General features: G+C 45.3%; 1 protein-coding gene across 2 annotated transcripts in view; it reads left to right on the top strand.

The window, feature by feature from the left end:
* The first annotated feature begins 10418 nt into the window (after positions 1 to 10418).
* nxph4 (neurexophilin 4) overlaps positions 10419 to 15896 on the top strand; it is a 43083-nt gene continuing 37605 nt past the window's right edge. Inside the window, exon 1 of one of the 2 annotated variants that reach the window (XM_084023629.1) lies at positions 10419 to 10454. Coding sequence is in view for 1 of the 2 variants with exons in the window: in XM_084023628.1 (XP_083879754.1) it covers positions 14732 to 14785 (54 nt within the window). In the remaining variant the exon portion in view is untranslated. Of the gene's footprint in view, positions 10455 to 14361; positions 14786 to 15896 lie in introns of those variants that run through there. The other variant, XM_084023628.1, reaches the window with a different exon arrangement.

Raw genomic sequence — 15896 nt, forward strand, 5'->3', positions numbered from 1 at the left:
TGTGTTCAATCCATCAAAATAATATTAATATTGACTGTATCTGCAAATGTTAGGAAAAGAGTAGTCTTTAGATGGGGGCTGAAACAGGACCAGTGTCGGTCAAGTTAATTGAAAAATCCGATCAATTGCTCATTGCTTTTTGCCCAGTGAGAAAGTTCTTTCTTTACCTTCTTTCTTTTTAAATAGTTGTATCAATTGTAACATGACTGTTCTTTCAGCATGGATCTGACAAAGGAGCCTCCCAACTACTGTTGGTTTGGTCGGCTTTTTTAATTTAGTTTTAGTTCGTGTGTTTGTTCATTTTGTCATATTTAGTCAACCTCATCCCGCATTTCAGTCTTTTCTTAATCAAAGAAAACATGACTGATTAAATATAGATTAAATCCATTAAACTGTTGATAGTTACATTTTTTTTAAGCTACCAGGGGGTTAAAGGTCCCATATGATGGAAAAACAGGTTTTCTTTGGTCTCTACACCTCTAAACTGGTCCTCCCTGAGCCTGCCAACTCCCAGGATGAGGAAAACAAGCGACTCCTGCATGGTCTCTGCAGCCCACCCACTGGTACAACAGCGTTCCTACAGGCTATTCAGATTCAGCTCCTGTCATTACGTAAGGAAGGGAGTCATTTGCATCGGCCGAACTCCTCTGCGTGATGATAGGAGATATCCAAGAGGGGGCGTTTCACAACACAGCGGGGAGAGCGCAGCTCGACTTATCGGTTGTGGCGCTGGGTGATCAGGCTGGTGCTCCGTGAATAAATCCTGGTGCGGGTGAAGCTGGAGACAATCCTCCCTCTGTCTCACGAGCTATGGTGCGTCTTTGCTGCTGCCTCCCGTCGGACGGAACCCGGGGCGCGTCTCCGACAGAGCGCCGTGCACGACGGTCCGGGTCTGGTCTCTTGTGTTTCATTTTTAATGACAATGTGCCCCCTATGATTCGTGTTAGCTTGTATGTGTGTGCTAACCACTTCACATCAGACTGCTTCAGTAATGAGGGTCAGTACAAAGCTGGCTTTGCCTCGACACTGACCCTCGTAAAAGGATCTGCCCCAACCATACGGGACCCAGCAACTTCACCTGAGCCACATAGGCGAGCCATAGCGATACATCCACGCAAACATTGGCGCATGCTAACGCTAGCATAAGCGGCATCGTCTCCCCGTGGCTCTCCAAGTAGAAAAAGTTGTCTCTTCTCTTTTTAAAGGTAGAAATAGAAAACATGGTTTGTCAGGCAACCAGATGAAGGTTTGGAGGTATTTTATAACCATTAATCTGTACAATCTGAACATTCATTTTCTGCTTGTAAACCAGGATTTGCACACTCAGATTTACAAAATGTTTGATGATGAATTGATCTTAAGTGAATGGCTAGGTCATATTAGCTGGTTCCTTAAAGTCGTTGGCGAGGTAAATCCTCCTCATTGTTATTGGATGTAAAAACTGATTTACTTAAGAAGTCTGTACACACGCCTCCGTGTGTGATTTTTGCTGCAGTTTGTAAAATTAAGTTTACAAGCCCGAAACTGAAGGTAAAATCTTGCTAAACAGAGTTTTTTGGCAGACAACTAAATGTTTCAACTTAATAAATGAAGCCTGCTGAAGCTGCAAGCACAGAAACTTTGGTTGGGACCTCACCAGTAGGACTACACAATGCGGCCTACAAAAGCCTATGCGGTCAGAACAAAGGGACAAAGGGGATTCAAAACTACACCGCCATTTTAGTTTCACTTCTCACCTAGGTGCGAAGTGCAACGTCACACAACTGGTGCCCTATTGGCTGACAACCGCAGGTACCCCAGGGGGTCCCCGGCAGCAGCCGTGAACTATATAAACCAGCGCCATCTTAAGAACAGTCTCTTACTCTTCCTGCTTCCAACTCTCTTCCATCGCAACACCATGTTGCAACAGGGGGCGACCCCCGCAGCACACCGCTGCAACAAGAGGAACCAAGCCGGTTCCTGCATTCCAGCTACCAGCTCCTGTCTGAAGTAAGCTGACTAAATCGCCAAGCCGCGACCATATTGTTGCCTGCGGAAGAAAGAAACACGAACTGTTTTCTTTATTCGAGTTTGATCAACGAGAGGAAACACGCTCCGCTCTCGTCTGGACTAAGCCGACTCATCATGTCCCCCGCTGCCGCCGGGACTCCCGAACCACCGCCGTCGCGGTAAGGAACGCCGTCATCGCCAGGACGGACTTGCAGCTACGCAACGACACCAGTAAGAGGTTATCGGTCTGGGCAGAGACATAAGTTTGATAGTGTAGGATATGCTTGTAATTCTTGTTAACGTGTTTTAAGTTTTGATCACGGACCGCCGAGTCCGTTGCTTTCCGTGTTGTATTTGAATGCTGATTGTGTACCCACGCCGCTGGGTTGATTTCTGTAACGGTGTTTTTGACTAAACCTCAGCCATATTCGCGAGCCCAGTAAGCGTCTACTATCAGTTAAGAGACCGGTCCCGCTGAATGGACGCCAGTTCATTCACGAGCCCCGTGTGATAGTAACACGCCTCCTGAGCCTTAGTATATTGCGCGCGCATTCTCCCCCTCTCTTTGTTTGTGTCCCGCTAACACACACATGCACACATACGCCGCCCCACACGTGTCCTACGCCAGCTGTTTCCGGCGGACGCTAAGGACGCTCCATCCGGTGGCTGTACCCGGCCATCTCTCGCACGCTCTCTCTCGCGATCCTATCGGACGTCAGTGGCTCCGCCCCTGAACGCTGTGAGGAATAGCTCCATCTGGTGGCTGCACCCGGCCATCTCTCCCTCTCTCGCTACTCCATCTGGCGTCAGTGGCTCCGCCCCTGAACGCTGTGAGGGATAGCTCCATCTGGTGGTCGCGCCCAGCCATATCTCTCTCTCTCTCTCGCTCTCTCTCTCTACACACACTCACTCCACGTGTGTCTCTTCCGTTGTTTAGCTTAGTTTTGTGTGTTAGGTAGTTAGGTAATAAGGCTTTGTTAATTGCAGTGTTATTGATTGTGATCATTATTACTGATTTTAATAAATCTTATTATATTATAACTAGCGGTCTCTTGTGCTTGTTGTGTATATGTCACTGGATAACAGCAGGTTGTGAAGGCTAGTGCTCGAATTTCACGCCTTTTTAATTGTTAGATTGTTTTTATGCTTCCATGCCAATGATCACGATGATTGGCATGTGAGTATAAAACCTTTATATTGAGACTGAATACAGTTTTAGGTTATCTTTTCCCTGATCCCAGGGTGGTGCCCCGTTTATTCATGATTATATCATGATAATATATTAAATATAATTATTAATATCGATAATCATATTGACATTAATAATTAACTGTTGATAACCAAATCTGCTCCTGCTACTACCCCAACACTTTCAACACAAGAGTTTGCAGCTGCAAAGGTAAGTGTATGACAACGAAAAAGATCACACGTACAGAACTCTATTTTCACCTTTTTAAATTGTATTATATTCCACAGTTACTCAGTAATGTGATTCTCTACATGTGACACCCAGATTGCGAAGAGTTTCTTTTCTTTTCAACTATGATCTTCTCATAAAACATACCTCCGACATTTGCACAGAAGTTGACTCCTGAATATAATTCCTCAGTGCAGATTAGTGGCACATGAATATTATTATTTTTTTTAGAGAGAACGTTGCTCGGTAAAGAACTTCCCTCTCCCAATTCTCTGCTGTACCCTCATTTGCAAATACATGATGTACTTTATATCTCCTCCATTATCCACCACCTCTCAGCTATAGACATGCATACTGTATACACCAATTGCTGCATTTCAGCCTGCTCCATTCCCTTTCTCCAAATCCTGTCATTCCGATCCCTCTGAAGCATGTCAGACTCTGGATCTGCTCCCCGGGGGGAAAGCCACAGCCACCAATGTGAATAGTGAGCAAAATGCCTGAATAGCGGGTGATGTGGATAGGGAGGAGATGGCGAGACGAGCAGGGTTGGGTGAGAGAAACCGCAGTGAGGCTGGGGCAGAGAGAAACAGACGGCGTGACTTGTAATAGCTTTGGAAATGCAGACACGGAAACGGGGAGGGGATGATTGCTGGCAGATGATTGTTTTAAAGGGAATGCCTCTTAACAAGCTCCCAGGGTGCCATGTAAGGGGAACCGAGCGCCGCGCTGATGGTAAGGCACCGAGGAGCTCATTAAGAGCCACAGCCCCATCCCCTGCTCACCTGCCTTGCCCTGCCCTGCCCTGCTCCATCCACATCTCACAATGAAGGACAGGACCCGAGCACCGCACCCCGCCTTGGTCCATGCATGCTAATGATCCGTGCACCCGCTGCAGGGGAGTGTTCGGGGCTTGTTGGTACGTTGGAGGTGTTTCGGCGCGTAATTGCTCGCTGTGTGGAAAGGCCACACCGTTAGTTGTTAGCGCCAAATGCTCCGATGTTGCGAGTGGTCTTCCATCTTGGGTCGATTGTGATGAATTCATGGTCCTTGTAGTGAAGCTCTGCGGTTGTGTTAACTGTATGGACTTTCAGCTTTAAAAGAGAAACACAGATTTAACTCATCAAAGAATGACAAATAAGTGCAGAAATATACCAAAGAACGATTTTATTTTTTCCATTTGTCTCCCTTTTCTTTTTCTCCTATGTATGTAAGGCTGCATGCTGTAAAGTTCAGGGTGTAAAAGACGTCTTCTCCAGTCAAAGGCTTCTTTCTACGTGTAGCTTGCAAACACATTTAATTGCTCAGGCCATATGTTGTTAAGGGCTCAAAGCCTTTGTTGTAAATGGCGTAGAGAAAAACACAGGACCATCGTTAGTTGTATTTTCTGTCGTAAATGTGCAGTGGGTGTTTTTTTTTTTCCTTCTTTTTTTTTAAAAAACCACAATACATCAGACAGCCGAGGGCCGTTTTGTTACAGAAGTTGTTATCACGTGGGCCTTTCAGCCGGTATGCTGTCAAGCAGAGTCAACGCTGCTGTTCTGAAGCTGTTAATTAGTTCTACCAGGAGAAAGTCTAGTCAACTATTGTTTCATGAACTCACTTTCCTATTGTCTCATTGTTACTGATGATGGAGTGATGAAAAACTAAGATACATGTTGGCTGTGATGTTGACTAGCATCAAAAGTCCACCTTTGACTGTGTGAACTGAAAGTCAAACAATACTTAAAGATTATTTCTTTATTGTTTACATGCTGGAAACGTCCTGCTGCTCAAAATGATTGGAGGCTACTTCACATTTTAAAGGTTGAGCTAAGTAATAGATATATTCTCTCTCAGTACATATTAAGATAATGAGGGGCAAAGTACATTATTTGGACAGTAGAGAAATCAAAACTAGCATTAATCTGTGATCATAATCATGAAGCTAGTTAACAGGACAGCAACACTTAAATCAGGCAGAAATATATTGTCTCATATTTTTTTATTGTTTCAAATTTGTTTTTTATTGTTTTCAAATGTATCGTATCAGGTTTATTTAAATATTGATAACAGGATTAGAATGTACACGTCCTGCTTATGCTTACAGTAAATAAACAGCTCTATATTAAAGAAAATACTTATCTCTGCAGTCATGACTCAGCTTTCATTGTCATGTTAATAAATCCAAAAACATGACGTTTTTCACACTGTGTTTTCGTAAAGACAGAGATATTGTAAATGTACTGTTTAAAACACCTCTATATTCTAAAGCAATACTCTACAGTATTTATATTTAATTCTAAGAAGAAGAAAAAAAGAGTCATCAGTTCATCTCCACCAAAGCGAACGGAAATGCCCAAAGCCGTGTAGTGTATGAGTAGTAGGGGGGGAATAATGAAAATAATCCAGTGTCTTTCCTCCCTGCTTGAAGAGTAATAATGAGGTCCAGGTTGGCACCTAGACCTGCTTCAAGGTGGCAGCCTAGGGGAGGTTCACACTAATCAGCCTGGTGTGAAGGTATTAGCTTTGCCTGTCTGCTCGGACCGCCTCATTAAACACCTCACTTGATGGGTGCCACCTACCAGAACATTCCCAGAAGTCCCTCAACTCGGCCCTCTTCTTTTGACTGTGCCCGATTCAGCTCCCTGAACTGGTGCCTACGATGGAAGGATCCATTCTTCCAAAGTGTCGTTTTATTTATATATATATATATATATATATATATATATATATATATATATATATAGCTTCCAATCTCCCTATAAATTCAAATGAATGCCCGGTTCAGGCTGCAGGCTAGACCTCACAGACGAAGGGCTTCTGGAAGGAAAAAGGGCCTCGCAACAAAAAGACCAGGATGTTAGGATGACAGATTCCAAGGTGTGTGTTATGACCCATTGTACCACGCACTCAGTTATCCTGGTCAATGAGGGATTGTGATGGGGTCACTTTCAATTTGACCTCGAATGTTGCTGTATTTCCAGAGTGCAATAATACATAATCAACAGAAGTACACTGCCGTTACCTCCTCTGCAACAGAAATCATCAATGGACATAAAAAAAGTGCATAACTTTGTATGATTTAAAGGCGCCACTGTGAATCCGGCGAGGACAGAACGGTGTGAACGCTGCATGAGACAAACAGAGGGAACGTTTCGACCTCTTACAGCCCGTGTGGTTGCTGGAGGGGAGCTGTGCTTTAACAAGCGCGCTCAGATCAGGAGTCAAGTGGCTGGATTCATTTGTTGGAGTGCAAACGGAGTTAGGAGTGCCACGGAGGGAGGAGGAGGAGGAGGGCGAACGAGCGTTAGAGGATAAAGAGAATGGCAAGCCGTAGGAGGTGAGAGGTAGATAAGCCCGGAGAGGAAAGACGGAGAGAGAGAGACACAGGGGGAGAGAGAGAGAGAGAGAGAGAGAGAGAGAGAGAGAGAGAGAGAGAGAGAGAGGCTTCAGTTCCCAGTGCTCTGACAGACACTCTTCCCCAGAGACTTCTTATCTACAGGGGCATCTTTGACTTGATAATCCTGCTCCTCGTCAGTTTTACCACGATGGAAACCCCCAAACACACACACACACTCACACACACACACACACACACACACACACACACACACACACACACACACCCCTCTGCACCCCTGCCCAGGGCCCAGGGAAGTGAAGAGCTACCTGTCACTGTGCTCATACCTCCAGGCAGCTTGTGGGGCAGGGGGGGGGGGGGGGGGGTTGTCACTGTGCCCGACTAAGAAGTCACCTTTCGGGGATATGAATCTTAATAAGGTGGGGATGGGGGGGGGGGGGGGGGTGAGAGCAGCAGATGCATGCTGCTGCTGTTACAGTATGTTTGTCTGTGTGTGTGTGTTCGTGTGTGTTCGTGTGTGTGCGTGTGTGTTCGTGCGTGTGTCCGTGCTTGTCTGTGACAGATGGGGAGTTGCGGAGTGCTGACAGGCCCTCTATGCTTCCTGGGTGCCAGATTATTTTTGGTAATTTATAACCATTGTTGCTTAAAGCGCCTTTTATCCGCGACGGTTGCTGATATAACAACACTCCACCCACAGCGAGGCAACCGCTTCTTCTGGTATAGACTGCGTCTCAGGTTATTTGCGTGTTTATGCTTTCTCTCTCTCTTTTTTTTTTGTTGTTTATTTGCGTGGTGGTGCGTTTGTATTTGTATGGGGCAGAGCGCCGAGGGTAGAGGTGCTCTCACTCATAGAAATTAGTCTTTCTGAGAAGGTGCACGGATAAACAAACAAGCTGAACATTTGCTATTCTGTGTGTGAACACAGAAACATAGAAGCCAAATAACACGAGCACTTGAGGTTGTGAAAATCCCCGTTGCTTATTCTACTGAGCTTAGCTTTTGTTCACTGAAGTCGCTCCATCATCGGCTCATTCTTTGGTTACTTGGCTACCGGCTGATTAATAACGTTAATGTTGAGAGCAGAGTCGAATGATCTCAGCCTGAATCTCGATACTTGTGTTCGACACGTGTCATAACAGATTAAAGCCAGCTGTAGCCCTCTTAACTCGCGACTAGTCACGTGAACGGCTGATTTTGTGAGGTGTCTGCATACACCTCCACCATACAGGTGGAGACCTTTTTGAGGACTGAGTCATTTTTCATATTTGGCCAAAGTACGACATGCACCTAAATGTACACAAATCAAATCCATGATTTTGTGGAAAATGGAGCGTTTTATAGGCAGACTGTGTTTGTTCAAAGTGGCTTTAAGATTGATCTATTTGAGATGATGATCAGATGGATTACATGTTTCGTGTCGGGTGACGTGATACGTCACCTGATGGATTTGAACACACCAGCGATGTCACCTAAGGTCACAGATTATTTAGGGTCTTTCAACATTAGACACACTCAGCCGTGCCTCCGGGCTAAAATCGATCAGTTCCCAGCTTGTATCCAAATCTTAGCTGTAGTCCGAGCATCAGTCTTCATTATTCATGGCCATCCCGAGGCCCTTTTTCATAACCTCTGATGGTATCAGTGGTAAATAAGGTAGATTTAAAAAAACAACCCATTTTCTTCTGCTATCATCAGAAGAAAATGGTGGATCTTTCAAAAGTTGAAGTCACAGCTAGATGTACTTCACACATTTCTCACTAATTTATATTTCACAAGATCATAGACACATTCATTTTCTTGCTAACATGCTAATGTTAAACAGGTTCAGTGTTTACCATATCTTTGTTTAGCGTGCTAACATGCAAACACTTGCAAAAGTAACACTAAACACAAAGTACGGCGGAAGCTGATTAGATTGTTATTAGTTTTGAAGGGTATTTGATCATAAACTGAAGTATTAGAATTAAATTAAAGTTTGCACCTGATTATGGCAAAAATGGGAAGTAGTGGATTTATTACAATTCCTCCCGTGGAAAACATGAATGTCCGTCCCAAAACATGGCATTCTTTCCCGATGTTGATACATTTCTCTCTGGACCAAAGTGACGGACCGACAGACAGGCAGACAGACAGGCAGGCAGACAGACTGATGGACATTGCTGGCTACAAATCTCACTCAAGACGATTCTCATTCTTCATTTCGGGAACCAACTTCACAAATGTAATCCACATAGTGTCACAGTCGAAAGAATTCTAGCCGCATATTATGTCCTGCCGTGTTCTGACAGACAGACATAATCAAATCCAATTATACCACTTCTCCCTTTGCTCCCCATTAGCGCCGCTCGCCCATTCTCCTCTCAAATTCCCTTCCTGCAACAAAACATTTGAATGACAATAGCACAGTCCGAACACCCGCAACAGGCAACGCCGCTCGTGCTCTTCTGCTGTGCCTCCCTCGCCCTCTCTCCTTTCTGAAATCGATAGAAAGGAAAACAAAATGACAGGGTTTCATATCGCCGCTGTGATACCCCCAGACTACACAGGGAAATGACTATTTCCCCACACAAAAGGCTCCATTACTGCCAGGCGACCTCTTGTCATTCAGTTCCTTAACCCCCGAGTTACACACCCCAGGATTGACGCTTCAGTGTGTGTGTGTGTGTGTGTGTGTGTGTGTGTGTGTGTGTGTGATTGTGTATGTACCAGAGCTCCTCACACTTCGGCAAGGAATCCGTCATTCATAACATTTCCTCGCTCTCTTTTTGCGGTCATGTTTGCATCGACCTCTATTTTTAGCATTAAAAATTACAGCTTTCAAAAAATGCCAACGGCATGGCTGATTATTTATTTTCCTTTTGTCCAACTATGCATGCTTGCAATTACTCATAATTATCTTTGATACATGTTTTCTTTATTCCGTAGACTCAGAATAGCAAATTGAGCCGTTTCCAGCTCTGCAATTGTGTCTAATTTTGTGTAATTTTTAAAATGCAAACTTCCACAGACAGTGTGGTTTTCTTTAGCATGTAAATCGAGATTGGGTTGATTTACTGGAATAGGTGGTGTTCCAGACTTTGTCAGACTTGTGTCATACGTGTTGATGTCGGTGTAAGCCATCAAAAGTTGTTAAAAATGTCATCTTTTTATTTATTTTAATATTGTCATCTATATTTGCATAAAAACACACTTCATATCATTAGGAAATAAATGATTGTAATTTTATTTAAATGTTTGATTTACAAATTGGTAATAATAGTTTGAACACATCATGATACTGTTACGTTTGCCCACTACTCATTTTTACTGGATGGAGCTTGAAGGCGCAATAAAGTTAAAAAACACCTTGTGGCAGCTATCAGATATTAAAAAGAAAAAAGCTTAAATGGTATCAAGAGGCCTTCAAACCGGACTGGAATTGTTGGGAAATTGTTTATACTGATGAGGACGTTTTCATAGATGATTTGTGGCCTAAGAGACATGCGTAATCTTTACTCTTCCCAGGTGTAACGACGTTAGCAAGCTGTCTGTGGAAATCACCTCCACGGCGTCTTGTTCCCTGTAATCGCAGCAACTGAGGAGAAAATGACACTGATATTAGCTGTGGTTCTTCCCGTCTGATTACAGCAACAGGAGAAGGCGTCGCCAGCGATTTCAACACCTGCGATCACACCGTTCAGTCACTCGGGGCATTGATCAGTGCGGGTGAGTGAGAGCTTCTGTCTCTTCATGCTATAATTGTTGGTGACTAAATGTGCATTATCACTACTCTCTGAACTGGCAGAGCGCCGACTCTGATTTGTCATATTTTATTTTCGTTTGTTTTTGTTTTTTAAAGCATCTTGATTTTCTCCGGATATGAGATGCTTGAAAGTGTAAAAAGTATATCAAGCATGATACGGTCATTTGTTAGTGATACTGTGATATTAGGTACATTATGACCTAGGCTGTAGGTTATCTACAGCGGGACAGGCGTCAAGTACAAACCTGACTTAACTTTGAATCCCCAGATCCCCTCCATTGTCTCCCCCCGATGTTGTTGTATCAAGTTTACGACCTTCCCTCCCAGCCGCCTCCCCATCCCCTCCCATTCCACTTCTCCCATTTTTGTGTTTCCACTTGCTGCTCGCATTGTTGTCCTCCTCATTTATCCTTCTCCACCACCTCCTCCTTCATCATGCTTTGCTCTTCATCCATCTGAGGGCATTAATGATAACGTGCGTTAAGTTTTTAAGGACTTCTATAGATGCACTTAGTCCTGACTGTAATGTATTGTCCTCAGTGATACACAACCGAGATGATGGACATGAGCGGCCTTTAAGTGTGCCGTTTTGGAAATGACTAAGAAAAAAAAACGTTCTCCTGACATTTGGTGGAGGAAGAAGAGGCGTGGCGGTGCGAGGCTGATATCGGTGAAAGTAGATGCACTCCGCATGTTCATTCATTTACTTTAACCACGCGGCGGCCGAGTGACTCGGAACAGGAGCGTTGCTGCTAAGTGGAACAGAGAAGGGGAGCAGCTGGGCGAAATTCACCTGCCACTTCCAATGTGGATCAGAAATTGCACTCACACCGGCAACCCCTCTCCGACGGTGGTGGGATGGGGGGGGGGGGGGGGGGGGGGGGGGAATTAAGGGAAACAGGAGGACAGAGTGTGCTGTGGCCATACAAATCACAGACAGTAGATTGAATGGAGGGCGGTGATGGAAATGGGAAATGGTCGCATTCTTTGAGACCTGCTGTGTTTGATAGACGAGGTTTCATGGTCTGCTGAGGAATAAGCAGTGGATGTGACGCACTGATTTACAGCCGCTGTAAGATTGGCAGAAACAAAAAGAGTAACTAACTACCGGTCTTTGATGGGCCACGGTGAAGTCTTTTATTTATTTAGAAGTGAGGACGCGTTAAAGATGAAATCTGTAAGATAGGGCCAGACTTTTAGTTTGAAATATTCACAAAGAACATTATCAACAGAATATGAAGCAGCTAGCCCTGTCCCGTCCCGTCCTGTAATACCACGTGTTCCTGCAGGAGTGATAATGAGTCACTTCCGGGACCAGACTGCCTTCAGTCCAACATGAGAGGACAAAGCAGTAGAGCTGCCCCGAGGGCTTGTCATTTCATTGAGGCTACGTTTAGCTAGTTTGATTATTTCCTAATGACTCATGTTTGAGTTCGCCCTGGCTGAATCCGGCAATGTCGCAAGTGGAATTCTGAAATAACTGAAGGTCCGTCTCATTCAGCTGCCGACCGCTCTCCTAGTAGTGGTCACAAAACAAAAATATGAGTCATATTAAAAAAATATATATATTTTATTTAGATTGAATGGTTCCAGTAGACGGGCTGCACGGTGGTGTAGTGGGTAGCACACAGTGAGAGGGTCCCGGGTTCTATTCCCGGGTCGGGTTCGGGTTCCTTCTGTGTGGAGTTTGCATGTTCTCCCCGTGTAAGCGTGGGCTCTCTCCGGGTTCCTCCCACAGTCCAAAGACATGCAGGATGGGGATCGGTTAATTGAAGACTCTAAATTGCCCATAGGTGTGAATGTGAGCGTGAATGGTTGTTGTCCAATGACAGCTGATCGGCTCCAGCCCCCCCGGCGACCCTGAATACAGGATAAAGCGGTAGACTATGGATGGATGGATCCGGTAGACGAGGTAAAACGCTGCCCCCTTATTTCCTTAAAGCCAGATACTTACAAACTCTCCTAATTCAAGAAAGAAAACATTATATTGTGTAACTTCCTGTACATCAGCTGACCCCGGAGTTGAGTATCTCCATGGTTTCTTACCGGATTATGTAAATTATTACGCTGGCCAAACATAACTTTCAGGGAGAAGGTTGAATACATGACATTGTTGATAGACGGGTCTATCCCCCCCCCCCCCCCCTGTGAACACTCATCACCCGGCCTTCACAGCGTCTCTGCCTCTGCATGCAGTGGCTCTTTGCCTCGCAGGGAGGCAGTGCTGTGTCATTCTCCCATCGACCAGAGCCACAGACAGGCTGCAAAAACAAGAAGAAGCCTGCATTCCAGAGAGTGATCACAGATTGCTAATATACAATACATGGAGTCCCACAAAACCCCAGAGCAGTTGGTTTTTACACTCCATCTGTGAGGGTCTCGCATCACTGTGATGTGCACTTTGGCCAGAAGTCCCCCCCCCCACCCCACCCTGCTGTGAAAAAACCCCGGCCACGCCAATGAAGCATGAGGAGTGCCACAGGTGAGCTGGGATGCCTATTACCTGGAGAAGAAGTCCCCGAGTAGTCTTGACACTGAAAAGGTAAATTGGTCGACTGAATCTGCACTTTGCTGTAAATATTTGGAAAAAGCCAGACATAGAAAAAGGATGGAAAAAAAACCAATGAGACGGACAGGTAGATAAAAGGGGCTTTGGGGGGAAAACAAATAGACAGTTGCTGGTCAGTCAGTCATTCAGACATTCAGTTATCCAGAAGGGACACACTTCATCACGCGCGGACAGGAAGTCGAGGCAGACATTACGCTTATACAGACGAGACGTCCGCCAGTCACTCAGTCGGGGTGACTGATTGACAGCATTATGTAACGTCTCGCGGACAGACGCTCTTTAACAATCCGGCTGACAGACGCGCGCTGATCTGCGCGCAGATAAACTCGCGAGACAGGCGAGCGATCACCGCGCATCCCAAATCAGTTCGGTGTGTGTGTGTGTGTGTGTGTGTGTGTGTGTGTGTGTGTGTGTGTGTGTGTGTGTGTGTGTGTGTGTGTTTAAGGTCCACAATCAGGCGGGCAGCAGCTGGGACTGGCCATCAGGGAGAGATGTGAGGCCACGATGCCCCAATATATCCATGCAGCATTAATATTTCAAAATTGTTTTTCTGGGGGAATTTATAGTCTTGCTCGCCTCTGTTGGCCTCCGTCACAGGCGCGCGCTCCTCGTGGACGAAGCCTTTGTGTGAGATAATGATTGCTTTCCATTTGCTCGTATTTATCAGAGTACAAGTTGCCACAAACCCGTCTGTCTGTCTGTCTGTCTGTCTGCTTTGTTGGGTTTTCCTCAAGTGTCTGAACTTAACTTGATTTATTCCCCGTTAAAAGAAAAATGGAATAATAAAGTGATGTAAAGTGCACAGTCTGAAGCAGAATCCACAATGGCATTTTAAATGAGAGGTGGTTAAAAATAGGGCTATAATGAACAATATTGATTTAATATAATTACTCTTTATTAAAAGTAATCGATCTGTTAATGGTTTACTTGATGGACAGTTTTAGCTCTATGAAAGAATGATGGAAATAATGATTTTGGAGGAAAATAGCATCTAAAAGTAAAACCGTAATCCGACTCCTTACTTTCGGTGTGAAGTTCCACCAACTTTAAAGAGTAAACATCATTGTTAACTTCGCCCCTCTTTGACGCGTAGAGTCATCTCATTATCCAGACACCGGCGAAACATATCAGACATGCAGTTGTGGTCAGTGCGTTTGCGAGTAAACGGGAGCTGCTGTGCGCCGTGACGCGCGCATGGACGAAGGGAGGGGAGGGAGGGAGGGAGGGAGAGAGAGAGAGAGAGGAGGGAGAGATATCATCTCTCTGAACCAACCAGTCAGAATCTCCAAAAAACACAAGAAGCGCCGGTGATCTTCAGTGAAATCCCGTCTCCGCTTCCGCCCTCCGAGCCGACTTTGCCTCCGCGCCAAACTTCCAGCGAACCTGCAGCGTGAGCGGAGACGGACACCATGGATGCGCCACATGAGGCGGAGCGCACTAACTGAAGCCCCCGCTCAAAGTTTGTCCGGAGAGACCGCTGCGACGCCGAACCGGAAAGACCAGCACAACTTTGCGCGTGTTTTTTTTCCTGCTCTCCTGATACTTTTTTTTCTTGTAGCCGCCGCCGCCTGCCTGTTTGGGATTGCTTGGATTCCGCCGCGTTTCTTTTATATGTTCATCCGGGGAGACGTGTAGTTTTTCGGGGGTTTGGTCCGCTATAAGGAAGGTGACATGCAGGTTCTCGGCTGGACCATAGTTCTCCTGTGCCAGTGGATCCTACGGAAGGTGAGTTCATTATCATCCTGAGAGGAGGGGGAGGAGAGAAAAAAAAATACTCTTTTATAAATCATGGCCACGGAGATGTGCGCTGCATGCTGCGTTTGGAGAGGAACACCTGGCTTCTCCTCCGAGAGGGTCAGTTTCCTAGAAATCACTCCGCTGCACAAAATCACACATGCAATCACGTTTTTATCGGCTTACATCCATACTTGTATCGGAATCAGACGCAGCAGGATGTGGAGATTTTATAGTTTGTTCCTTTCTTCTCTGTAACTTGATTTAAAGTTGTTCTATATTAACAAGAGGTGTCATACTCCAGAACCACCCGTTTATCTCGTGTTTGTTAGTTTGAATAAACGGGTGTGGGACTTTTGCCCGGTCTCCAAACGCGCACATTTCTGCTGTCTGAGCATCCCCCCCTTTATTCCCAGTTAAGTCCCCCCCCTCCACCTTATCTATTTATCTATTTGCGCTCCCAGCAACTTCCTCCGTAATTTTTTTTCCCTTCAGAAGTTGAACACGCCCGTGGCTTCTTTTTTTATCTCGGTATCGCCATGGCAAAGAGTTTGTACGCCTAGTTTGGCTCTGATGCTGCTGATTATGAGTGGTTACGCGCGTGTGTACGTGCGCGCCACTCATCTTTGAATCTTTGTACGCATTATATATCAGTGTTTCCCCCCCCCCCCGATTGCTGACTAATAATGGAAGTCAATATCCCCACATGAGAGAATAGAATCGAGTAAAATGCAAGAGAATCCACGAGGAGTCTGTCTGTCTGCCTGTCTGTCTGTCTGCCTGTCTGTCTGTCTGTCTGTCTGCTTCAGCAGAACACCATCTGTAGGCTACCCAGTGTGTCTTTGGCCTCAAGGAATGAAAGAGAATAAAAACATGACCTTTCACAATGATCCTCCTCGTTTCCCCTCACCTTGGACTCCTTCCTGTTCCTTTACGCCCTTTTCTCCTCTTTGGTATCTCTGAATACAGACGCATACATGACTGTCAAATCTTTTTTTTTTTAAGCTTCCCAGGAAGTGTAAAATAAGTGTTATTAGCAGAGGAACGCCACTCGGTTGGAGTGTGAGTGCTGTGTAGAGCTGATGAGGAACTTTCACAGTTA

Source organism: Eutrigla gurnardus, assembly GCF_963514095.1.
Source record: "Eutrigla gurnardus genome assembly, chromosome: 2".
NCBI lineage: Eukaryota > Metazoa > Chordata > Actinopteri > Perciformes > Triglidae > Eutrigla > Eutrigla gurnardus.